The sequence below is a fragment of the Crinia signifera genome, chromosome 3 (assembly GCF_055691185.1).
Source record: "Crinia signifera chromosome 3, ASM5569118v1, whole genome shotgun sequence".
NCBI lineage: Eukaryota > Metazoa > Chordata > Amphibia > Anura > Myobatrachidae > Crinia > Crinia signifera.
Genome location: NC_139219.1, coordinates 205530218 through 205557670, shown reverse-complemented (window position 1 = coordinate 205557670; position 27453 = coordinate 205530218). Strand labels below are relative to the sequence as shown.

At 39.0% G+C, this 27453-nt stretch overlaps 1 protein-coding gene across 1 annotated transcript in view; it reads right to left on the bottom strand.

Annotated features, from left to right (window-relative positions):
• COL21A1 (collagen type XXI alpha 1 chain) overlaps window positions 1-27453 on the bottom strand; it is a 237019-nt gene that overhangs the window by 129566 nt on the left and 80000 nt on the right. Inside the window, exons 4-6 of the mRNA XM_083177317.1 lie at window positions 16625-16793; window positions 16004-16220; window positions 13608-13781 (exon numbers count right to left, since the gene is read on the bottom strand). Coding sequence (XP_083033443.1) covers window positions 13608-13781; window positions 16004-16220; window positions 16625-16793 — 560 coding nt within the window. The remainder of the gene's footprint in view (window positions 1-13607; window positions 13782-16003; window positions 16221-16624; window positions 16794-27453) is intronic.

Genomic DNA, 27453 nt, shown 5'->3' with positions numbered 1-27453 from the left:
TAAGGGTTGGGCTTTGTTTGTTTTTTTGTGTATTTTGCAATCCTGCTTTTTAAGAAACTAATTTCATGTAATTGTGCTTTACTTCTCCTGTAGTTATCCTTGGCCATGTATTAATGTGTGGCTTTGTATGTAGATTTAAAACAGCCTTCAATTTATAGTAAACCACATGCAGATTACTGTAAAGTACATGGGGATTATAGTAAACCACTGGTTTGTGTTCCAAGCCTCAAAAATAGACAGTCAAAATCTGGTGAGGGATTTAGATGTGAGTCTAGTGAGCATGAAAATTCTCTATTCAACTCTGTTACTCTGAGTATTCTGTCACCTTGTCCCATTTATTTGAGTGTATACTATACTTGCTGTCTTGGTGGCTAATTTATGCTACCTAGGTGGCAGAAGGAAAGGCTCTAGTGTCGATATTTCCTCCAAGCAGCTTCTGTAAGGAGAGAGCTACTCCGAGAAAGGGTTCTAGCAATGAATAAAGAAAAAGGTAGCGCTACTATACAAATGAGCCTTCAATTATAGGACATGTATTGTGCACTTCAAAGATAAAAATAAAAAGTCAAAAGAATATGCACAATAAAGTGAATTAAAATAGGGGGCCTCTGGCATCTGAGATCATTTGCTATATGGTCACCCATTCCTAGTTGTGTCTCCTGTTTGGAAAGATTCCTAATAATGTCACAGTCTTTGGTGGGTTTTAGAATTGTGCAAGTAAGATCCAACATCATTATTTCCCCCAAAAAAGTCACTCAGCTAATATCTGGGTAATTAGGTTATGAGATCTGGCAACTTGGAAGAAAATGACATATAAATAATATAATTTCCATGCATCCAACCATTGGACAACCCAAGATGAGGTCATAGTTATTACACTACAGAAAATCAATCTGACTATATCAATGTCTTTCACTGTCTGCACTGTTCTATTGTCAACAGTTAACTATGTGCCCGGGAAAGGTCTTCTTAGAGGCATCTATACTGGGATGGGCTTTCCCTGACATGGTAAGTCATGCCAGTGACATGGACTACTACATGGACTACCTCTGATCCCGATCGAGGAGGAAATTTACGAGGAGTGACTTGCTGGTGTGGTTTTCAGGCGCTTGGATACAACAGGATCAAGAGATTTAGGTGTCCCTGGCCTGCTTTCAGTCTTAGTCACAGTTTTAGAACTAAAAAGTGACTTATGAATGACCTTCAGGTGACACATAAGCGAGGATGTCCCTAGGTGGCCAATGGCCTTACCCCTGCTTATTGCAGCATTACATAAGCTACATATGGTGAGACAACTGTTGTTTGGATCTGGATAAAAAAATTCCAGACCAAAGAGGTAAATATTTTGGTTTTCTGCCCATGCATGGCGATGGCCCTTTGCATTCCACGGACAACAACTGTCTCACCCGCTGCCTCATTTAAGCAAACCACATCACCATCAGCAGCATTCTCCTCATCAACTTCCTCCTCAGCACCAGCTACATCAATATTTTCCTCCTGGTGTACAACATTGACACCTTCAATCTCAAAATCAGGAACTGGACTGTGGGTTATCCTTCAGAATATGCATATCGCATGCTGCAAATGATGGAAGGAGCCACCTCTTCTCGTACAGTGATGGGAAGGTCAGGCATTGCAACCACTAACACCGTTGGACTCTCCTTGAGGATTTGTGATACCATGTCTTTAGAAGGCACAGTAGTTTGCTGTGTTTTTTTTGACAGCTTAAGTCTCTTAAATATTCTAGTGGGGGGGGGGGGGGCTCAGATCGTCATGTGAAGCTGAACCACTAGTCATAAACATAGGCCAGGGCCATAGCCTTTCCTTGCCACTCCATGTGATAAATAGCATATATTAGCAAATATTGGCAAGCTTACGTTTCTCCTCTAATTATTTATATTCATTATTTTTCTTTGTGTTAGTGAACTTTGGAATTTTTGAATTTACATGCCCTCTACGATGACATTGGGCATCAGCCTTGGCAGAAGACTTGATGGCACTTCATGTTCTACATATGTCATGAATAGTGGCAGCAGCTTCAGCACTAGGAGGAAGTGGTTCTTGTTCTTTCACTATTTTATCCTCTAAATTTTTGTTCTCCATTATGTTTCTGAAGTTATAGTAATATGCGGCACAGAAGAGTGTACCCCTAAACCACACCCACACTACAAACCCTGAAAAAAAATTAGAAGGACTAAAATATCCCTTTTATTTTGGGGTTATTTATTATATGCGGCACAGGAGAGTGTACCACACACACACACACACACGGCAAAGCCTGAAAAAATTAGATGGATTAAAATAACCCTTTTATTTTGGGGTTATTACTATGCAGAACAGGAGGATGGTACCACACACAAACAGGGCAAAGCCTGAAAAATTACAATAGCGGATTACAATAACCCTTTTGGGGTTATTTATTATATGTGTACCACAAACTACACAAACCCTGAAAAAGCCTGTAAAAAAATTATACGGATTATATTAATCCTTTAATTTTGGGGTTATTTATTACATGTGGGCAGCATATGAGAGTGTACCCTGCCCACACACGGCAAAGCCTGAAAAAATTATACGGATTAAAATAACCATTTTATTTTGGGGTTATTTATAATATGCGGGTGGCACAGGAGAGTGTACCACACACACACACGGCAAACCTTAGACGGGTTATTTTATTTATATGCTGGCGACACAGGAGAATGTACCACATACAAACACTCACACACAGCAAAGCCTGAAAAAATTAAAAATAACCCTTATTTTGGGGTTATTAATTATATGCGGGTGGCACAGGAGAGTGTACCCGGCCCACACATATGGCAAAGCATGAAAAATTTATATGGAAAAAAATTACCCTTTTATTGTGGGTTTATGTTATTTTTATGCTGCACAGGAGGAGGGTATCATGCACACACAACAAAGCCTGAAAAAAGTAGATGGCTTAAAATAACCCATTTATTTTGGGGTTATTTATTATATGCGGGAAGCGCAGGAGAGTGTACCACACACACACACACACACACACACACATGGCAAAGCCTGAAAAAATTAGATGGATTAAAATAACCCTTTAAGGTACTTGTGTACTAGCACGGCGCCCATGATATTTGGTCGCACAAATATATCATGGGCATGATATTTGCATCGCATGGCATACACCCGATGCACTGCGATGCGATTTAAAATTGTATAAGCCCCCTATACGATGTTTAATTGTATAAGCACCCTAATGGGGGCTTACAATGTTAAATGCACCCCCACGCCAACCCCACTATGAACGTGAACCCAAAGCGTGGCGAGCACAGCGAGCCAGCGAGGGGCAGCGGTACGCGTCCTATGACCTTTTCATACCCCCACTTTCCACGTCGGCGTGGAGTTGATTTTATATAGTGTGGCGAGCACAGCGAGCCACCGAGCCTGAAGCGTGGCGAGCGCAGCGAGCCCCACGAGGGGACGCGGAATGCATGTAAAGTAATACGCTTTGGGATCACGTTCATAGTGGGGGTGGTGTGGGGGTGCATTTAACATTGTAAGCCCCCATTAGGGTGCTTATACAATTTTAAATCACATACCATTGTATATGCGATACAATGGCATACAATGCCATACAATTCGATGGTATTTAAATTTAAAATTGTATAACATCGCATCGCATACCATCGCATGCCTTATGGTCTGCGATGCGATGGGCGCCGTGCTAGTACATTTATTATATTCGAGTGGCACAGGAGAGTGTACCTGGCCCCCACACACACAGTAAAGCCTGAAAAAATTATACGGACTAAAAATTACCCTTTTATTTTGGGATTATTTTATTTATATGCGGCACAGGAGGAGGGTACTGTACCACATACACACAAAGCAAAGCCTGAAAAAAGTATACAGATTAAAAATAACCCTTTTAAATTAGGGTTATTGTATATATATGTGGCACAAGATGAGGGTACCATACAGACACAGCAAAGCCTGAAAAAAATTAGATGGATTAAAATAACCCTTTTATTTTGGGGTTATTTATTATATGCGGACTACACAGGAGAGTGTACCACGCACATACGGCAAAGGCCAGTATTCAATGCCTCAGATTCGCCGTAGATTACAGCGAATCTTGCATTTTTCCTCTGAAAAAACGATTCTCCCTATTTAATGGAGACAATTTGCTGCAAGTGAACAGCAAATGTCTGCCGATTCGCCATGTGCGATCCACCGCAATTCGCCGGTGGTTTTCAATGGGGTTTTTAGTCAAATTCACTGAGAGTGTATTCAATGCTCAAATGGAGAACTGCTTTCACCAGTGATTTTCGCCATGATTCACCGTTTTGCATTTATCATCTTTTTTAGGAGAACTGGAATGTGATCTTTTAAAATAAATTTTTATTTTATTTTTTGGAGTCAAAAAATCTGATTTTTTTTTCTGTGAAGTGGGCATGCTATTCTTATTCATGTGCTTGGAGCACATGAATATATATTTACATTTTTTAAATTTCTTTTTTACAATTTCTTTTTTACACATTCGCCAGCAGGGGGCCGGGAGCCGCTCAATAATATTCATATATTCACTGCACACTGGTCCCGATCATTAAATATGCAGGATCGGGACCAGTGAGTGCAGCGGCTCCTTATCCCAGTCCCCTGCCAGTTCTCTGGGGGCTCTCCCTGTGTCCCTGACAGCTCTTCTTCACACCCACAGTGTCCGGCGCAGGCAGGGAGGCTTCCATCTCCCTGCCTGCCGCTGTCCCTCGGCTCCCTGCGGCATTCGTCGGGGGGGGGGGGTTAAAATTCACCGCCAGGGGCAGCGAGCCCCTGAGGCATTGAATAGGGGGTGAGGGAGGTCTGGCAGCGAATGCACCAGCCCTCCGGAACCCAGCAATTGTGCAGCGAATCCAAAACAGGATTTGCTGCACAGGACGAATTAGGTCATTGAATACCTGTCAAAGCCTTTATTTTTTAGAGTGTACACTGCACTTTCACTGGATTTATAAGGCTGTACCACTGGACTTAACGGCAGTACTGAACTTAATGGCAGTAACACTGGACTTAATGGCAGTACCACTGGACTTAACGGCAGCACTAGACAGCACAGCACCACTGCATTGGACTTATACAGCAGAACAGGACACCAATACCGGCAGCAGACAGCACAGTACCACTGGACTGGACTGCACATGACACCACAGGACACCACTAATGCGACCAGGTCACCACCCCATGCCATCCTCCCAGAGACAGACAGAGACACAACCTCCCTCAACACTCCAATGCAGGAGTGAAGATGGCAGCAGTCCATGGTTGCGGACATATATATAGAGTTCGGCTCTTCCAATAATCCAATGCCGGATCATACATTAAGATAGAAGTCCAGGAACAGAGCATTCTGTCCCTCTTGGAGAGGGTCATGTTGGGAGGTATGTCATAGGACATAATGATAGGTGGCATACTTTATATCAGTAAAACAAAAGTCACCTGCAATCTGATAATATCATCAGTGACTGCATGTTTCAGCAGGGGGCCCTGTGACGTCACTGAAAGATATTGTTAATCAGGGGTTAAAGTGAGGGGGAACTGGGTGGAACTGAGTTCCACCACCTTAAATGGTAGGGGGAACTGAGTTCCACCTCCTCCACAGCCCTGAACAGTAATTCCAACAGAAAAACCTGTCCCATCAGCTTCTTCTGCTGGCACGGCGAACATAATGTAAAGTTAAGATGAACAACTGTGGAATTATGTGTATAAGGGGAATTACTGTGTGACTTAATATGGATCAAGGGCACTACATGCAGTGTAATGTGTATACGATTGTGCTACCATGTATTGTGGATACATTATCCCTTTATGGGTGGTAGGGCACAATTCCCTAGCACTGTTCTTGGCTCTGCCTAATTGGGGAGGGGAGGGTCGGTGTTTGGGGAGCGGAGTTCCACCACCTCTCCAGGACCACTTTAAGCCCTGTTGTTAATGATAATAACGTTTAGTGTTTTAATCGCACATTGTTCACCACCGATATCGGAGCCACATATCACATAGTGTTTACATTGCTTTAGACGGAGTGGAGAAAGGGGGATTCTTGAGACGGATAAGACTGAAAATGTCCTCTAGAGGGTGGAGGAGAGAACATTGAAAGTAATAGTGAGCCTGGGTAAGGGACTGAATGTGCTTAAAATAACTTGCTAATTTTGCAGTATGTAAGCTTACGAGAAGCATTATAAATGTATTGCCAGTATTCTTCCAACCATTTTTGCAGCCATTTCCGAATGAGATAAGTATTTTCTTAGGATGCCAGAAAAGTACAAATAGAAACTTTATCAAATAATAAAATAAATGTTATGCATAATATTAATACATATTCATGACTTGTATGGAGAGAATGAAAGCAATATGCATAAACAGAATTGTAACATAAATTAATATACAGTTACAGTATATTGTTTAAATAATAAATTGGCTGCTGTACCCACTGGCTTGTAATAAACACACAAACATGAGGAGGCTTTCTGAGCACACACCAGTCTGCCAAACTGCTTCCCCAGTGCGATGAGGGGCCTCTGCCTTTCACTTGCTGATAAGGTTAAGAATGTACAGTATCCTAAGAATAAAATAGACTGGGGAAGACAAAATGAAACAATGCGAACTGCATTCACTTTACTGTTATTAATGCATGTTCTGGGCCCTTTGATAAATGTAAATAGCAAATACTGTAGAACATGCATAATAATGTACCATACCTCCCAACTGTCCCGCTAAACGCAGGGACATCCCGGTTTTTGGGGACGTTCCCGCGTCCCTCCCCCGACCGGCGGTGTCCCACTGTGGGGGGGGGGGCAGTTGGGAGTCCCCCCCAATCTGACAGAATAGACGCTGTGCGCATGCACACAGCGTCTATTCAGAGGCGCAGCTGCCGAAAACGGGGGCGTGACCCTCATTTGCATATGATGCACCCTCATTTACATAAGCCACGTCCGCGAGTGTCCCTATTCTTGATAGGGTGAAGTTGGGAGGTATGATGTACCAGATTAATAACAGCAGTGCACTCTACCAAATACACCTTCCCTGTGAAGTACAGATGTAGCCACACTCATCTATCCTACCTATGTCAATTGGATCGATGCAAGAGGTGCATTGCAGTGTGTCGCAGTGTGGCGAAGCATTGCACAATGTGGTTTAGTGTGACATATTGGGTTACTGGTAAGATTATTTCTTAGTTTATCCATCACATGTCACTTTTGAAAATCACCATTGTGCATGTGTGAGGTCTCCAATGAAATACAGTACAGTAATATAGTGCAAGAACTACTTTACTGTATGTAAAATGCAGTATACAGGCGTGGCATTTATAGATGAGTGCTGGGCTACAGGACACTTGTAAGGACACAGGACACTTGTTGAGGAGACACTTGCAAAGCTGTTCACACAGTAACCTCACATTACACTACAGTAAGTGCAGTCATGTTCATCTACCCCGCTAAACTCTTTCTATTCTGCCACAAGCTACTGTACTCATGCTGAGATTTCTACTGATACCATACGCTACTGTACAGTACAGAATGTCCTCAAGCTAAATTAGGCCTAATTGACAAGTGGTACAGAAGGCTCTTTTTTGCGGAGAAGATGCTTAGTGTGACACAACAGTAGTTTCTGGTCATGTTAAGATTTCCTTTAAAATGGACACACACAGGAAATTGAAATAGTCATAGTACATAGTAAAAAATAGTCATAGTACAGTAGCCAATCCCGGGATTGGGATCAGCGGGATCCCAGGAGTTGGCCTCTAAAATGCAGGTTTTCAATCCCCTGATTAGAGTTTCCAATCCCTGGATTTTGGGATTAGACTACGAATGCTCAGATGCTGCTCGGCTTCTCCCGTCCCCGGCAGAGGTCATGCTACGCAGGCCACACAGCTGCACAGCCTGCCTTGTCTTGGGCGCCATGCGCTCCTGTCTCATCATTCAGAAGTCCATCCCACCCTCGCTGCATGGCATGCCCACCACTCGGCTTCATCATCTGTTCGGCTCCCGGATTCAACACCTTCCTAGCTTCACCGCCCGCCCACCCGCCCGGCTCCTGCCTTCACTGCCTGGCTCCTGCCTTCACCATCCATGCTCCCAGCCACACCGCACCACACATGTAAGTAATTATGTAGTGCTGTTAGGGCAGGGTATTTTATTAGAGAAGCCAATCCTGGGATCCCGGAAATCCCGGTATTGGGCATATTTCAATCCCGAATTCCATAAAATTGGCATCCCTATTCATGGTAAAAGATAAGGCTGAGAGACAGTAGCACAATATCACACACACAACATTTACTATCATTTTTAGTTTTACTTTTTTGAGTGTTTATTTCAAAAATATTTCAAATGTTTTGTTTACTTTTCATCAAAAAAATGTATTAAACCTTAAACATTTGCTTTCTTTTTTTGCCACTGAAACAGGTGGATTCAAGACAGATATTTGGACAGACACAGCCCATTCCCTGGATGGACACAGGCAGCAGTCCCTGCATGGAAACAGCAACACCCACTAGATGGACATAGAGTATAGTACAGTATTAGACCTACTGTAGACAATGGACTCAACAGCCCCTCCATGTACACAGCACAGTTCAACAACTTCCATTGATCTGTGCGAAAGCAGCCAATGTACGGAAGCTGGGAAATACCATTCCATACTTCCAAAACTTCAAGTAACAACCAACATGGCTACTGCACAATTTATTTAAGCAAACAGTTATTAACTTTGCAACAGTTGACTTTCTTATATTTTGAAGATTTCATATACATTTTCTGAATGTACTGTGCATGCACTTACGGTAACAATATTTCGTTTTTATGTAGACCGGCCCATTGGCGGATGGGGGGGTGCAGAGCTGTTTGCAATGAGCTTCCAGGCTGTGTGGGGTTTGCAGTGAGCATTGCTGGGTCTGAGGAGGAGCATGTTTTTGACTATGCTCCCTGTATAAATGGCTTTGCTAGCATCTCTTCCTCTAAAATTAAGTTTCATTACCACTTTCCAAACTGGCCATTTGTGTCTTGCTACTGTACATTGTGGTGCATTAAAAGTCAAATAGCAGTTTAGCGTTGAATGAAGCGGAGTGTCAAAGCATAGAGATAAAAGTTTGGGAGTAGAAACCTAGCTATGTAGACATTGGAGCAGAATTCCTGTACCCTTGAGGGCCATACCAACTCTGCTTATACATAGCATAGGACGGGTAGGTGTCTGGGTTTTCACATTGCATGTATTTACCCATAAGGTGAAGGAATGTGATTAATGTTGTGTCGCAGATGGTTTTCAAAAATTTTACAAAAATAAATAAATAAATGGTCGTATTTGTTGTTTCTGCATGGAGAGAAATTACTTACCAAGATTAAGAGATTCATCACGTTTGGGATCAACATTAGAATTTGTGACAGAAGCAAGGACATTGCCAATTGGTACAGAGTATTTATAAAAATATTCTAAAATGATTGCTGAGAGGATTGGTGGCGCAGTTATCTCTATATTTTGTGTATATATTCGATTGGTTTATAGCATTGATAGTTGCTATTGTTAGAGGTTTCCAGCAGCCTTGAAGTGAAGCGCCGGTAGATTTACTTTTTTCTATTTCTGGTCTTGGGGATATGTATATAGATTTGCAAAGCAAACATGGAGACTTTCTTAGTGTTTAGTCCAAAAAGAAAAACTGCACTTTAAAAGTGTATATTTTACAGCCCGACAAATCCTTTAAATGGAACTCAGAGGATATCACTCATGGGATTGTGGTTTTAAGGACATGCTAAAGTACTCATGCCTGTTTTAACATAATATGGATAAGATTGGTTATAATAAGCTTCAGGCGACTTACATTACAAGTCAGTATATTCTGGAAATCTTTCAGGAACAACTGAACATAATTTATTTTGATAACATCTGGCCATAAAAAGACACCAACCACAAAGCCACTACTCTGAATTATCTGTGCAGTTTAGCGATAACTAAAATAGGGTGTAATGTAATAGGATGAGAGAAACAGAAAGTGAGAGATTTGGTAAAAAATCTCCAGGGTTTTTTTTTTTTTAAACGGCAACCATTTACACTGCAAAACCAGTTGGAATAACTGTGTAAATGATAGCCGCTTTAAAAAACCTGGAGTATTCTTACTAAATCTCTCAATTTCTGATTCTCTCATCCTATTACATTTCACCCATGGTTTAATATATCAATGTTTTTAGATTCTTACACTCTAAAAAAAACCTCATATATTCTATAGAGATGTGCAGGCCCGGATTTCCCAGATCCGAGCCCGCACGAATGTCATTAATCCGAGTCCGGATCTGAGCGGTGCTCGGAGCTTCCCGTCTGACTCGGATCCAGGCGCGCGGGCAAATCGTCATTGCCCATTGCCGGATTATCGCGAGATCCGGACCTCTATATAACCGCGAGAATCCTGCGCCATTTGTCACTTGTGAGTTAGGAGGGTTAGGGATAGGAGTGTGCTTACTGTGCGGAGCTTTGTTAGGTTGGGTAGGTTAGGGCGCTGTCTTTTTTAATGCTGCGGCGACTGCCAGTGCCTACTAGTGCCACTGTCTGCTCTGCTCTCTGGTGTGTGCTCTGCACTGCCAGTGGCTGCCAGCCCAGACAGTACCTGGCCACTTCAATCAGTATATGACTGTGCTGCACTGTTGTTACTAACCACTTGTAGACCAGTCTGCTTGTGCATCTGCTGTATAATACCCCCTGCTGGTGCATTTACAGCCTTATATAACTAGAAAACATATTCTCTGCTGGTGCATCTACTGTACTGACATATAAATAAATATTCATACCAGGGTACTGGTGCATCTACTGCCGTATATTTATTAAATTAATAATAATACCTCTCTGCTTGTCCTTCTACTGTACTGCCATATATACCAGTCTCCTGGTGCATCCACTGCCGTATATATATATACAATACTTCCCTATTGGTGCATTTAATGCTGTATATAACTAAAGTAAACTATATATACTCTCTACTGGTGCATCTACTGCCGTATATATATAATATCTCTCTGCTGGTTCATCTACTGCCGTATATATAATATCTCTCTGCTGGTTCATATACTGCCGTATAAATAATACCTCTCTACTGGTGCATCTGATGCCGTATATATAATAATATAATATCTCTCTGCTGGTGCATCTACTGCCGTATATATAATATCTCTCTGCTGGTGCATATACCATATACTGCCATATATATATATATATATATATATATATATATATATATAGCGTGGGAATGAGGGCGGCACTCTTCAGTCTTGTTTGATGCAAATAAAAAGCCGTCGGATAATAAAGGCTTTTTATTTGCATCAAACAAGACTGAAGAGTGCCGCCCTCATTCCCACGCTACATATTGGACTGAATATCCTGGGGAAGGCACCGCAGCACCACTCCTTTGAGAAAGTGAGTGCCGGACCATATAACCTGATATATATATATATATATATATATATATATATATATAATATCTCTCTGCTGGTGCATTTACTGCTGTATATATAATATCTCTCTGCTGGTGCATCTACTGCCGTATATATTATATCTCTCTGCTGGTGCATCTACTGCCATATATACAATATCTCTGCTGGTTCATAGGTGCATATACTACCGTATATATAATATCTCTCTGCCGGTGCATCTACTGCTGTATAAATAATACCTCTCTACTGGTGCATCTACTGCCATATATATAATATCTCTCTGCTGGTGCATCTACTGCCATATATATAATATCTCTCTGCTGGTGCATATACTGTCATATATATAATATCTCTCAGCTTGTGCATCTACTGCTGTATATATAATATCTTTCTGCTGGTGCATCTACTGCTGTATATATAATATCTCTCTGCTGGTTCATCTACTGCCGTATATATAATATCTCTCTGCTGGTGCATCTACTGTCGTATAAATAATACCTCTCTACTGGTGCATCTTATGCCGTATATATAATATCTTTCTGCTGGTGCATCTACTGCCGGATAAATAATACCAGTTGACTCTACTGGTGCATCTACTGCTGAATATATAATATCTCTCTGCTGGTGCATCTACAGCCATATATATTATATCTCTCTGCTGGTGCATCTACTGCCGTATATATAATATCTCTCTGCTGGTGCATCTACTGCCATATATATGATATCTCTCTGCTGGTGCATCTACTGCCGTATATATAATATCTCTCTGCTGGTACATATACTGTCATATATATAATATCTCTAAGCTTGTGCATCTACTGCTGTATATATAATATCTCTCTGCTGGTGCATCTACTGCCATATAAATAATATATCTCTACTGATGCATATACTGCCGTATATATAATATCTCTCTGCTGGTGCATCTACTGTACTTCCGTATAAATAATACCAGTCTACTAGTGCATCTACTGCCGTATGTATAATACCTCTCTGCTGGTGCATCTACTGTACTGCCGTAAACTGACAAAAACAGATACACACTCGCAGAACAACTCAGTGCTGCACGAAATGCCCACTGCTCCTCGGCTGCACATCGTATACACGATCAAGCCAGATAGGGGTCTTTTGGGGGCCTAGTTTTTCAAACTACCATCCTGTCTGCCGGTGCAGTGCCACTCCTTGATGAGGCACGTGTGCAACCTTTTGCCCTAAAAACAATATTGTGAGGTGTTCAGAATAGACTGGAAATGAGTGGAAATGAATGTTATTGAGGTTAATAATAGCGTAGGAGCAAAAAAATAATTCTGCAATTTTTGCAGTTTTTATGCTTTAAAAAAAAAAATCAGAACCCAAAATGTTTAGGGGGTGTTTTGGCAAAACCCATTAGAACCCAAAACCTGAAGGTAATCAGAACTCAAAACCCAAAATGCAACGAAAAATGGCACTCTCTCTCGTTTTCTCTCTTTAAGGTTTTATTTTAAAAAACTATTATGAAAATTACTGCATGCTTTCATAGCCTCAATTTCTGACATACTAATGATTATTTCAGTGTCCTGTCCCCATATGCAACAATGTTTAGACACCATGTACTTGTTTTACATTGTCTTGTACTATAAGTTGATGATTTGCTTTGTATTTTGCTAATTTGTTAATGTATTCTGTTAGGCATTGAACCATTGCCGTGCCTGATAAATATAAAATCATAATAATAATAATAATAATAATATAGAAAAAAGCAAGTAACTTTTTTGGACCAAATACCTTTGGACCATATTAGGAGGACTTTGTGCACTGAGGCCCACTCGCCTTCCCTTAGTGTAAACCAGAGCTCACAGGGAACAATGGGAACTAATGGTAGCAGGTTCTCACCAATTTCCTTCCTGATATGATTAAAGTGAAGTAAATTCTTATTCACCATTTGCTGTTGTGAGTGTTCATTTTCCCTCATATCTACTTGAATGGATTTCATTGCTACTGATAAACCCGGGAAACAAGTATGCACATATTAGGGGTTTTGTAAAAAAAAATATCCATGTGCTGAGTAAATAGGTGAATTATCTCCTAAAAAGTCACTTACATTGCCTTTTCTTCTAGTAGAAGTGTATGTGGCTACTTAATCTAAGATGAGCTGTGTTCAAAATTCAGTTTTCCCCACTGTTCCACACTCACCTGTACAGTTTCGTCTCTTCCAGTGTATTTTCCAATCTGAGTTTTTCCACTGATGTAAATTCCTATAACAGGAAGTAGTTTTCTTGTTTCAATGGCTTGGCCATCTATGTACAAAGTTACATCTTCTTCTGTTACTAAAAGTCGTATTTGGTGCCAATTTTCATTAAATAATATCTGTTTTAGGGAAAAAGGCGATACATTATTCGTCAAAATTAATATTTTTGATTTTATTAGAGATTTTATTAGAGACTTTAAAATAACATTATTCATCAAGTGCTATATACTGTACTTTACAAGATTGAACTTTTGTCCATTATCCATCCCAAATATGAATACTGTTTCAGCAGAGATCAAAAACATGTTTTGAGGCATATACAGTGTCCCATATGAGGGAAATTACATAGAAGTTAAACTACAGACTTTGGGAAAGTCATATATAAATAAGGAAAACTGTAGTGGATCCAAAACAGAACCTTCAAATAAAATTTAAATGTCTAAAAATGGATCCAGAGAGTGACACAATATGGAGTCTTTCTGCTAAATACAAGTTAAAAAGAGTGAAGATATTTAAGTGCATGTATCCGAGGGTTGATGTCAGTGGAGTAACATTGTCATATATGTCTTTAGCCAAGGTCTCCAAACCCTAAATCCACATAGAGCATCTAGAAATATGTTAGCAATCGCCAGAATGCAATAATCATTTTGTAAATAAGATTTGTATGAGACTAACAAGTTTCTTCGGTACTTATGTAGTATCTGGGCGGCCGATTTAGAAATCGGATCGCATCGCATCGCATGCGACCAAATCGTATGCGATGCGATGGTCAAGATTTTTCCATAGGATTCAATGTTAAAATGGTCTGAGTCCATTTTAACATAGAATTCAATGGGAAAAAGGGGTCCTTTTCCTTTCCCCACTATCCAAGTGGGCATGGAGTTGGATATAAACCTGTGGCGAGCGTAGCGAGCCACCGTGCCCGAAGCGTGGCGAGCGTAGCGAGCCCCGCGAGGGGACACAGAATACTTTTTAAAAAATATGCGTCCCCTCGCGGGGCGCGCTTCGCTCGCCACGCTTCGGGCTCGGTGGCTCGCTGCGCTCGCCACGCTATATAAAATCAACTCTATGCCCACTTGGATAGTGGGGAAATGAACAGGACCTTCTTAACATTGAATCCTATGCAAAATCGCATCGCATCGCATCTGATTGTATGCCTTAAGGTAAGGCATACAATCACAAAATCGGCAGCCCAGATACTACATAAGTACCGTTTCTTCATTTTCTTAACTTTATTATTAATGGATTGAAACTTGTTATATTATCCATGATTCATACCTAAGACTGTCTAGAAATCAACGAGATGTTGATTTGTAATTAATAAAATAACAATAAACAATAAAAAAGATAGTAATGTTGTGTCCTTTGAAGCATTATTTGAAGGTTATTTACTAATAGTGCTCAAAGTTGAAAAACTATTGCACCCACTCAAACATTTGCTTTTGCCATATGCGTTATATAATTTGCCCGAGAACTCTGACCATGGGCGGGATGTACTAACGGGAAAATGCGGTAAAACACCCGTTTAGACGCTGGAAGCCGCGGGAGGCGACGGAGACCCCGCAGACCACATCACAGGTATCGCGGGGGTCTCCGTCACCGCAACCCGATGCTAGCTGCATATGTTAGTACATATGCGGCGGCTGTTACGCGAAGGGCGGCAATGTATATTAATACATCTCGCCCCATATCATTAATGATATTGTCAGAGCTTCTGGGTGGGTGATATTATGAATATACATTGATCAATAATTTTAAAATATGCTTCACAATGCATGTGAAAGGCAATACAGAGCTCATGAACAAAAAAGAAGCATTACAGATCACATTTTAGCAGTTTTGTGATGAGACTTAATATTTCTAAATAAACTGGTTCCTTTTTGGTTGACATTTATTCTGCTGATTACTTGTTTGGGATTCTAAATAAGGGGGGATTCAAATCAAGCACATCATTTATGTTGCAATTTTAAATAGTTGAACTCACTGTTGCTGCTTTATTAAGAGTAAAATCTGTAGGCAAAATTTTAATTTCATTATTGTAATTAATATTATAAATAGATGTGAAGTCAGGATTAACATTGACTCTCCAAAACTTAACAGCATTGTAAACATCTTTACAGGGATATTAATAATATTTATCTTACTAGTAACATAGCCAGATAGTTTGTGATGTTCCTGGCTTTATTTCTATATTAGCAAATGAGTCAAATAATGTCATTTTATCCAATATATTCTGGCTAGGGTAACCTTCATATTATAGAAGACAATCTGCAACAATTTCATGATAATGAAGCCTAGACACAGGTGTTATATTGTACATTAATAATGTACTGTTTGCTACCTTAACTGCAGATTTTGCAAATTTGGTAACTTGTGTGTCATTTGTTTGGCTGGTTGTCGTAAATGATAGTGACTTGTCTTCTCCATTTATTGAAACAGCAGCTTGTATGGTGCCATCAAGTGCCACTATTCTCCACAAATCCCATTTCTTCTTGATTTTAAACCTCTGCGTGGATACAAAGACATAAGAAGGAGGAAGACCTTCTGGGAAAACATTTCTATAAAAAAAACAACAACAACAGTATTGTCAGAATTTGAAATGAACATAAAATGGAAAAAAGTATTATTTTATACAGATATACAATATTGTGATGGTAAACCCTTCACTTTTATAAAAAAATAAATAGGAAGCCTTCATGAGGTTACATTCTACTGTAATTTTGAAATATAGTCTAATATATTTTGGGATCCCTTATTGGGTATACCATAAATCCAAACCATACTGTTAAAAAAATACAAATATGAAGTTATAGGATCACAATCAGACTGGTCATCCTTTAAAAATTAGTGTATTAACCTCCAAGAATTGAAATGGAATAAAAACAGTTAATAACAGAGTTGAAGACAAGTAGAGTATTTTACAAATAATAATGATATCACAAACATAGTAGAATGGAATTACCTTGTGAACTCAGTGAGATCAATTTGTGGTGTTACTTCATAAGCTTTAATTGTAGGGATGGAACCCTCAACTCTCTTGGATTTTTTTTTATTCATCCCTAAACCTAAAAGTATATCAAATCCTTTTTCATCTCGTGCTGCCACTGGAATTCTTGTTGGACAAACAGATTCTGCAGAGCAAACAGAAAGTTGGTTACAGTCAGTTGTCAAAGTTATAAATGTGACTAATTGTCAAGCCTAAAAGAACAAGACAATCTTTTCATAATGGTGTCTGATTAGAGATGGACAATTTATTTGTAAAATTTTGATCTGAAATTCACATAGAAGAAAATATTTTTATTTATTTATTTTTTTCCATAAAAATTAAATACAAACGAGAAACAAAGGGAAAAGAAAGCATGGTATGCAAACATATTTTTTATGCATAAGTTGAAACATTTTTAAATATAGTGTTGAACGTGAATGCATACTATATACATAGATATTTGCAGGGATCAAAGTGGTCCTGGAGAGTTCGTGGAACTCATTTCCCTCTTTCACCTAATATCCCACTTCCCCTCCCCCAAACTACTATATAACACTATTCTGTTAGAATTACCATGCAAGATCAATATACAGGTTGAACTAGTTCCGCCTCAACATTACAGTGGGGAAACTCAGTTCCATCCCATTCACCCACACACACTTTAACCCCTGCATATTTGTTAATAAACCTCATGCTTTCCATTTGTAGATTTTGATATATTAGTTATACTTAGCTTTCCATTTAATAAAACATATTGTTGCTGATTATCTATACAAAATGTACTTCTTGTGTGTTTTGCACATATTTTGTACAGTAAGTGTATACTATTTTGGAAGTTAGACACAGTAAGTCTATACCAATAGTTGTGTCCAAGGAAACATGTAAATGAGTTAAGTGAGACAATAAATCAAAGTTTAATGACCAAAGTTAGAGTTCACTCTAGGCCAGGCATGTCCAAAGTCAGACCCGGGGGCCAATTGCGGCCCGTGTCGTCATTTCAAGTGGCCCGCAGCCTCCAGCTGGAAGTGGGCAGAGCATCAGATGTGGAAAGCACAGCACAGGACACTAGGGTTGGGCCCCGGCGAGCGCGCCTTTACCTTGCTGTCTGCTGCAGTGAGGAGGTGCCGGCCGCAACAGTCAGATGTGTTTGGTGTCCTGTCTCTGCTGCTGCAATCGTATATCACCCTACTCCTTAATCACAGTGACAGCAGTGTTTGGGGAAGGGGGCAGCAAGGGGGAAGCTTGCTCCCTTAACATGCAGAGCGTAGGAGGGCAGCAGTGGGAGTCCAAGCATCTTCTGTCCTTGCAGTGCCTGCTTTGCCTCGCCTTCCTCTGGCTCACACAAGGGGCTGGGAAACATACAGAGAAGGGAGGGGGCAGAGTGGGGGACATGCAGTGAAGGAGGGTCAGGCTGGGGGACATACAGAGAATGGAGGCAGTGATGGGCATTCAGAGAAGTGGGAGCAAGGGCAGGCTGGGGGACATACAGTGAATGGGGGCAGAGTGGAGTACATAGTGAATGGGGGTCATACAGTGAATGGGAGTCATACAGTGAAGGAGGGTTGGGCCCTGTCCAATTATAAAAGGCCATATGCACCCTGCCCATTTAGCACCCTGTTTGCCTGCCCATGGGTCCCCATCCCAGCGTGAATATAAACTGTGAATATCTATTTAAGTTGACCAGGAAGAAACTCTGTAGTAGGAACCCTGCGCTTCCTATTGGGGTAGATGGAATAACTAAATGATGGTAGTTTCCTTTTTGTGATCTCCTTCTATGATAAACAGTTCTTGTTCATACCGTATACAGGCCTCTCCTTTTAGGCCAAGAATTTAGGCGTAGAACGGGGGTCACTTAATAAATCAGGAATGTTTCCAATGATCCAATCCTTTCCCAGTTTCCTCAGAGATACATAAGGGAAACACTCATAGCGTAATCAACCAAACACTTTATTTATATAAAAACACACAGTATATATAAAAAAAACATATGTTTTTTGGTGTTATCAGGAAATAAGCGGAAGTGGCCGTGCGTTCCACAGGTTTGGAACGCACGACCACTTCCGGTACATGATATCCCCGAAATCTGTACTTTTCTGTGTAAAAAGGAGAATTTGGAAATTTATTACAAACATAGCGTGTAATCCGCATTTCTAATGAATAGGAGGGATTTTAATAACTGTTTTGAGGGTATTATTAGATAGGAATCCCACACCCCAGGAAGTGAAAGTGGGGTGGAAGGTCCCTATTGAGGTATATAAACGGGCACAGTGTGTTTGCCTCCACACACCCTGAGGAAGACTTTGTAGTTGAAACGCGTTGGTGTTTTTGAGGCACCTGGGAACCTGTCTGGAAACCTAACACCAGGATCTGCTTCTGGAGAATCTATGCAGGGGTCCACCCGGGTTGTTACAACTGACCCCCCAATATGCTCCATAACCAGCCTTTGGTGAAAGGCCAGATACAGTATGGTACCAGGCTTTGTTTGTTTTTATATATATTGTGTGTTTTTATATAAATAAAGTGTTTGGTTGATTACGCTATGAGTGTTTTCCTTATGTATCTCTGAGGAAACTGGGAAAGGATTGGATCATTGTAAACATTCCTGATTTATTAAGTGACCCCCGGTCTACGCCTAAATTCTTGGCCTAAAGGAGAGACCTGTATACGGTACGAGTACCCTCACCCCCCCTTTTTATGACATATGTGTATTGAACATCTAAGGAAAATTTGCACCATAAGATTTTCTCTATCTTCTTTTTGAGGTGAAATAAATTGAAGAACCCTACTGGAGGAACAAGAACTGTTTATCATAGAAGGAGATCACAAAAAGGAAACTACCATCATTTAGTTATTCCATCTACCCCAATAGGAAGTGCAGGGTTCCTATTTCTTCTTTTTTCTGGCATATACTTTGTAGTAGGTGGTACTACCAGGTGCCTGGCAGCATCTAAGTGGAAGTGTGGACTATTTTTTCCTCTTTTCCTTTTTCCTTTTTCAGAAACTCTTTAGTTGCCAGGCCCACGCCCCCAATAGTGATGGTGACAGGCGTGCCGGCCCACATTAGTGATGTCAGTGGAAGGGCCCTCCCACATTAGTAAAGTTGGGAGATCCGAGCTCATGCTGTCCGCTTTCTCTCTCCACCATGCCCTGTTATGATCCTGTAGGGATCACTACATACTGTAGTGAAGTGTTTATGAGTCATGATCAAAAATGTGAAGATCTGCTTTAGATAACAATTTAAAATAAATAAAAATAAATACAGTAGTACATAAAATATAAATAATATAAATTGGGCAAACTGTATTTAAAAACAAAACAGAGTATTTTTGAATTACAGTTATTACTTTTACAGAATTCCATATCCTGTCCTAATAGTTTTAGTAATTACATTTTAGATGGCCTTCAAAGTAAAGTGCTCATATTGTATTTGCAGATGACAATAACGACAACATCAGTCATTTCTTTATAACAAATGTACCAGAATTCATACTTCTACTACAAAAAGCAAAATATGTATGCAGTGTGCAATATGGTGGTACACATAAAGTTGTGAGTTTCTCGCTGTACGTGGAGCTCAAGTGTCTCAAGGAAATAAACTCAGTGATAATGAGAGCTTGGTTATATTATTGTGATCTCAGCTTAGTAACAATGCACCCCCTCATTATGGGCCTTATTCTAGTTCACTCTTTCTGACAAAATCCTTCCTAGAGGGACAAAACCATGTGCACTGCAGGTGGGGCAGATGTTACTAGTGCAGAGAGAGTTACATTTGGGTGGGGTTTTACTTCAAAGTGAGATCTATAGTGCAGTGTAAAAATAAAGCAGTCAGTATTTTCCCTGCACAGAAACAAAATAACTCACCCAAATCTAATTCTCTCTGCACATTTTACATCTGCCCCCCTACAGTGCACATGGTTTTGTCCATCTAAGAAGGATGTTGTCAGAGTGAACTAGAATAAGGCCCTATGTTTCTAATATATTTTCTGTTTTTATATGTTATAAATTACATTTTATATAGTCTTGATGCATTTACATTTATTTCTGCAATAAATCTATAGGAATATTCCTTTAATTCTGTAATGTAGGTCTAATACTGTTGATTGTTTTTTTTTTTGTTATATTTTTTTGTTATACTGTATATTATATTTAATACATTCTTGAATAATTTCTTTGTATGTCAATTATTTGATCAAATGTTGTCTTAGAAACTTTTTTCTTTTCAACAACTGATTCTATATTTAACCAATTTTCAACAATCCATCCACGACTCTAAAGCTGGTTTCACATTGCAAAAACCTGCTTTCAACCCGTTTTTGTAAACGTGTCTTAAAACGGGTCAAAAGCCAGTTAAACACCTTTCATATTGCATGTTGTAAAGGTATATTGCAGTTTCAATACCGTTTTTGTACCTTCAGATTCAACCCGTTTCACCCATAGAAAGCCATACAATGTCATGTTAACTGTTTTTTTCCTGCTTGTGGGCGGGGATCAAGTGTGGTTATCATTTGTAGCAAATACCGTTTCTGAGCTGTTCAGACTGCAGGGAAAACATCTATGAAACGTGTAGGATCCTGCTTTTAACACGTTTCAAAATACCGGTATTTTGTAACCGGTACATTGATTGTGGAGCTTTCATATTGCAGCTGGTATCGTTTTAAAGCAGTTAAAAATCGGCAATATGCCGTGTTAAAACTGCAATGTGAAAGGGGATTAACATTGTTCTGTCTATGACAATTTAACTTTTACACCCTAGATAAAAAGTCTTATAATGTATATTTGTTTTAATGTAGATAAATCTGTCCAAAAAATAACACATAAATGTTTAAGGACATCCTATGAATTAAATAAACTAAATTAAGTAATTGTATGAAAGAATACAACAAAATCAAGATAATAAATCTTTGGTCCTATTTCATTTGGTTAATCAGCAAAATAAAATATAGGACTTACTTCTAGTTTCTTTTCATTTATTCAGTCATTTCATTTCACAGTTCTTAAACTGTAGAACTTGTTTTTCAAAACATAAGCACATATTAGAGCTAAGCTGTCACTCAACCAACAAGCAGTGCATGGTGTAATAATTCGTTACAACAGCCGTGTCAAGCAATCTTAATAGTGCAAAGTTTTGGAAACTAAAATCCTTGCAGCATGATCATGTTTCAGTATTCAAAGGAAGTATCCATGCAATATATAAAAACATTACAGCACTTCTATTTTATTTCATTAAAAGCAACATGTGTAGCCTTTTAATGGGAATATAATGGTACAGAATATATAAGAAAGCAAGGAGAAATGTTTCCTCTTAGAAAATACTCAAAAAGCAGCTATTGTCATTTGTTCATAAATTGAAGCTCATTTAATATACGTTCTTTAATGCAAATATGTTACAAAACAAAATGTAGATTTGTTTACAACATAATACTATAATAAGATATGTTATAGTACTTTAATGCTTTCCCATAGGTCAAATCTACAGTTACAATTTAGTAGCAGATATGCATTAATGACATGTTATTAAATGAGCCATATTTGCCATTACCTAAAGCTGTTTCAAAAACTATTCATGCACATTCCAGAAAACCAAGCTAGCTTGTGCAATATACCTTTACGGATCTTACTGTTGCCATAAATTGCTTCCGAAAAGGGAGGATCTGGATAACCTATTAAGTTTAGGAAAAAAAGCAAACAAAATGCATTGTTCACTATAAACAATACAACGGTGCCAGGTTAAATTCTCTTCTGGAACCAATCAAGATCACACTGGTATCTTTGTGTAACTAAAAGATTGTTTGGATTATTGTGTAAACATTAATTATACACTTATGTGGATAAGATCTACATCTTAATTAATATAAACAACCATGTTTAAAGATATTACACCAGTAAAAAATTCAGTTAATAAAGAGCATGCCTACTGGATAATATTGAATAATGAGAAAGATAACGTATGTTATTCTACTCTGCATCATTTGTTGACTATAAAAAAAAATATTTTTTGTAGACATTGAAATAATTGATAGGTGGTATGGAAGAATTCACCAAGTGTCATTTTGTACTCTTGAAATAGGCAAAATTATGCAAGCAGAATGGATTTCTACCGCAATACCATCTCTATCCTTGTTTAAATCCAAACTTTTCAACCTATTTCGCATGAATTGGGTGGAAGTTTCTTTGGAGAAAGAGATTAGGGTGGAAACATTTTTTTTTCAATGTGGGAAACTTATATTGCAACTCTCTCCTTGGAAATGAGAGATCAGGTCCATTCAGGTCTCAAGAATACTTTGTGGTACCTGTTGAGACTAATAGGTGGGACCCACCCGTAACGTTAGACAGTGATTCTGTATAGACACGCTGTCCTTGGATGGGGCTGGGGGGGGGGGGGGGCACAATTTTTCTTAGGTTTATTATAATTTCTAAAAAATAACTTTACTAGTACAATACAAGACTGGATATTGCTAATGTTTCTTGAAAATGTATAAGACTTTGTATGATATATTTCAATTGTAAGACAATGTCCATTGTATTTCACATAATTTGTCATTTTGGAATTTGATTGTATTTTCTTACTCTATATCTATTGCATTTGGTGCTTCAATAATAATATATATTTAAAAAAAAAAATTTTTACGGATCAGCTTTGAATATTTTGGATATCTCTCTCTCTACTCTAATGCTGACCATACATCAGAAAGATCGATCTTAAGATCGATTGCGCTCATGATTGTGTCCAATTTCCCTTCAATTCCCCAGCAGTCCTTGGTGGTTTGGACACACAATGTGCACACAATCTGCATACAATCCATCTTACAATCAATTGAGATTGTATGATTGGGTACAATATCTTTCTGATGTATGGCCACCTTAAGTTCTACTCACTCAGCAGGCAACTTTACTAAGATGGGAGTTCTATTGAAGATGGGATGTTGTCAATAGAAACCAATCAGATTCTACTTCTTATTTATTTAGCCCCTTCTAGAGGATAATACATACAACCTGAATGGTTGCTATGGGCAACAGTCCATCTACAATAGAACTCCCATTCATAAATTGAAAGCATATGTGGGCTGCGGCTGAATAAGTACTATGACAGTTATCAGAATGCAGATTGTGCATTTGTTCAGAAGTCAGAACTAGTGCCCACCTATAGAGTTTGTGCCAATGCAGCCTTACAATAACAGCTACAGCAATAAAGGGAAGTTTGGGATGGGTCAGAGGCATTTTGTAAGAGGACAATGTGTGGTAAGGTAATTTGCATGCTGATCTAGAAAAAGACAAAAAATGAACTGAATAGACAAGTGGCAGGGGCTGGTGCAAATATCGGATGAGAGTAATGTCAGCTGTTGGTTTTTCAAATTGCTAGTGATTGCTTAGCTACTTGCTAACATTATACACAGACTTGTGCTCCCTTCCACTCCTTAGCTCAGAATATACCTCTGCCAGCATTCAGGTTTTAATAACATAAATGTTTTCTACATATAGACCAAAGGTTCCCAACTTGGGGTAGGTGTACCCCTGGGGGTACGCTGAAGACCAATTGGGGGTACTTGAAAATAATATTGGTAATGGTGGAAGAAGAGGAAAATGTCTCCTGATGGCGAAAGAAGTCTCCCATTGCCATGGAGATTAACCACATTGTGTTACTTCCGGTACCACTTACAGCATCATTAGGGTCTCCTCATGCTTTTGCCTGTCCAGTAATACACTGGTAGCTACCCGTGCTGCCCTCAGACATCAGCGATCCTCTGTCCCACATTGAAATTAGTGGAGGAAGCAGCAGCATAAATCCTACAGGTGTTAGTGGGAACTTCGTAGACAGAACCCAGCTAGCAGTCTGACACAGAGGGACCCAATTCCCGACCGCTCACTGCTCCTCCACTACTCCTTAATATAAGGACATGCATAAAGACATGCATACCATGCATCCCGTTTTCAGCCCTGTTATAATCGATCTGCGACCAGCTGATTACCTCTGCGGCACCGCCGGAAGAGGTTCCCTTTCATCAGCGACCATCTTGCTAGCAATATATTGCTTAGCAATATATCTCCCCAGTGTGTACGGGGCTTAAAACCTGGAATGTTTGGGTGCCTTCCAAACTGGCATTTGGGAATCTCTTTAAAAGACTTTCTGTTATATTAGATATATTTTAGCATTTAATTAATTGAATGCTGATTAAGAAATGCATTTGTTACAAATTAAACACAAAATGGTATATAACTTCCAGCAGTTACATTTCAGTCATAAGGGTTTGTGACCTCTTCTTATTCTAAATAGAGATGTGCAGGCTCTGATTTACTCTGATTTATTCTGACTCTGATTTCAAAGCAGGATCTTATTGGCTATCAACTGTCAACTGTCATGTGATTTGGGATAGCCAATAAGATCCTGCTTTAAAATCAGAGTAAATCAGAGTAAATCAGAACCTGCACATCTCTAATTCTAAAGCATGCAAATCTACTAGCCTTGCATCCAGGACCACTTTGTGAGTGCATCTAAAACTGAAACTGTATATGGGCAAAAATATACGCACTTTAATGTGCACTGTGGGCCCTATAATGACAGTAATTGCACCTGGTGATGACATTGTTTTTTTTTTTTTTGATAGATTGAGTGTCATGCCCTATAAATCACAATTTTAATTGTAAAAATAGAATCAGTTTAGATTACATGATGATGGTGATGTTCTTAGCGTCCTATATGGCACCAGCAAGTGCATGACTTTTTCCTACCATGCAATGCATTTGTGGAAAAATGATTGATCCCATTAAAGATTAATATTATTTCCACCATTTGTTAGATTATTCAAAAACATATATTGGCCAAAAAGAACAATCCAACAAACGATACTGCAACCTAGGATTGGCCATTCCTAATTACCCCTGCAAATCTTTAAATGTATATGTATCATTACATTCTATACCCAACAATCTGTTTTTGATCTTTTCCTTTATATTAGTAGTGTTTTATTTCAACTTCCATTTTGTGGATTCAATTAGTATTTATCCTAAACATATGCATTGATATAAGACAAATGCCTTTATTATATAGTATTTCATAGTAATTTCTTAAAACAATGGACACCATTGATCTGGACTATAGCTTATTGTGTATTTTAAGTTTTAAACTGTGTGCCACAAAAAACAACCTTTGTTTCTTCTCTGGTCGTGCCTTCTAACTGAAGTCTATTTACTATTTGGCCGGTTATCCTGCAATCTGACACTACTTGAGGGCTTCCTGTTTTCCATACTGAATGATCGGTTTCTGGAATGTACTGCATAAAATAGTGCAAAGTATTGTTTAGTCAACCTAGCTTTTCATTTTTGTGATTTTTATGCCAAGAGAACTACTTTTTGTGTTCTGCTAGTAATTAAATGATTGTTGGAATAAAATGTGAAATGAATATCAACATAAATAACCTGGATTTAATTTAACTTTCAATTTTTAAAAATGTGGCAAAGATTTACTTTTTCAGTATTAGTATATCAATGTGTTAGGACCCCTTTAATAATGTGTGCTATCAAAACATTAAAGGGGGTATGAAAATTAAGTAATTGCATTTGGGATGCAAGCTAAAATTGTATTTAGATGCTTTTAATAGCTAATTCTATAGGCATTGTAAACCTAAAAATTAGACATTATCTACTATAACAGTGATCCTGACTATTTCCTACAGCAGTGGCCATTGCAGGGACAATACGTGTCTTTCCCAGGGACCATAATGCATTACCTCATTTTATAAGTGAACAAACTTGTGATAGAGTTTTTTCCAAAATGTAATTTTCATGGTGGGTTGGAAGATGTGTGACATTCCACAAATACAATCACTGGGTTCTACTTTTGTTTTGGCAGTCCCCACTGCATTTGCCGATACCACAATTCTACAATTCACAGAATTTTGTTTAGAAATAGAGATGAGGTGACACTAATTCTGCTTTGTGGGGTTGTGGATGGCATGCCATGTGGAATGGGTAAGCCTATATTCTGCTAGGATTCCATTGCCACATGTGGAATGAGGCAAATGTTCTACTGAGTAGTTTGGCAAATGTTGCTTATCTCTACTTCAATCACTATGGATGAAATTTAATAGGATGAGAGATTCAGAAAATGAGAGATTTGGAAAGAAATCTCTAGTTTTTTTTTTTTTTTAAAAGGGGCAATCGTTTACACTGTAAAACCTGTTTGATTTTGCAGTGTAAATGATTGCCACTTTAAAAAACTGGAGATTTCAAACCAAATCTCTCACTTTCTGAATCTCTCATCCTATTAAATGTCACCCCATATTTCTAGCTGGCTTGGAGAAGGCAACAGAGGGCTATATTCATCTTTTAGCTTTTATGATACAATCTATCCATAATATAACTAACTCAGTTCAACAGTTCAATGTCAACATAGTTTTGAAGGAAAATCCCAGAATTTAGGCCTCCTTACACACACCCACATATATATATATATATATATATATATATATATATATATATATATATATATATATATATATATATATTGCATGTTTGGATCACACTTGCCTCCAATAATTTCAACTGCCAGGGTGCCAACTCAGGTGTCCAAGATTAATCCAGTAGACCAATTTAGTTTGCAGAGGAAATGAGGACACTCACGGACTTCTGATTTGGATGACAAATTCAATTGAATCCATTTTCATTAGCTTTTTCATAAAGTGCAATGTGCATGACATGGGGCCATGGGCCAATGTTTCGGTCCACCTCTAGACCTTCTTCAAGGCCCCCACTATCGCCTCCTAAAGCGCATAACACCCATACAGCTAGGTATTACCTATATACCCAAA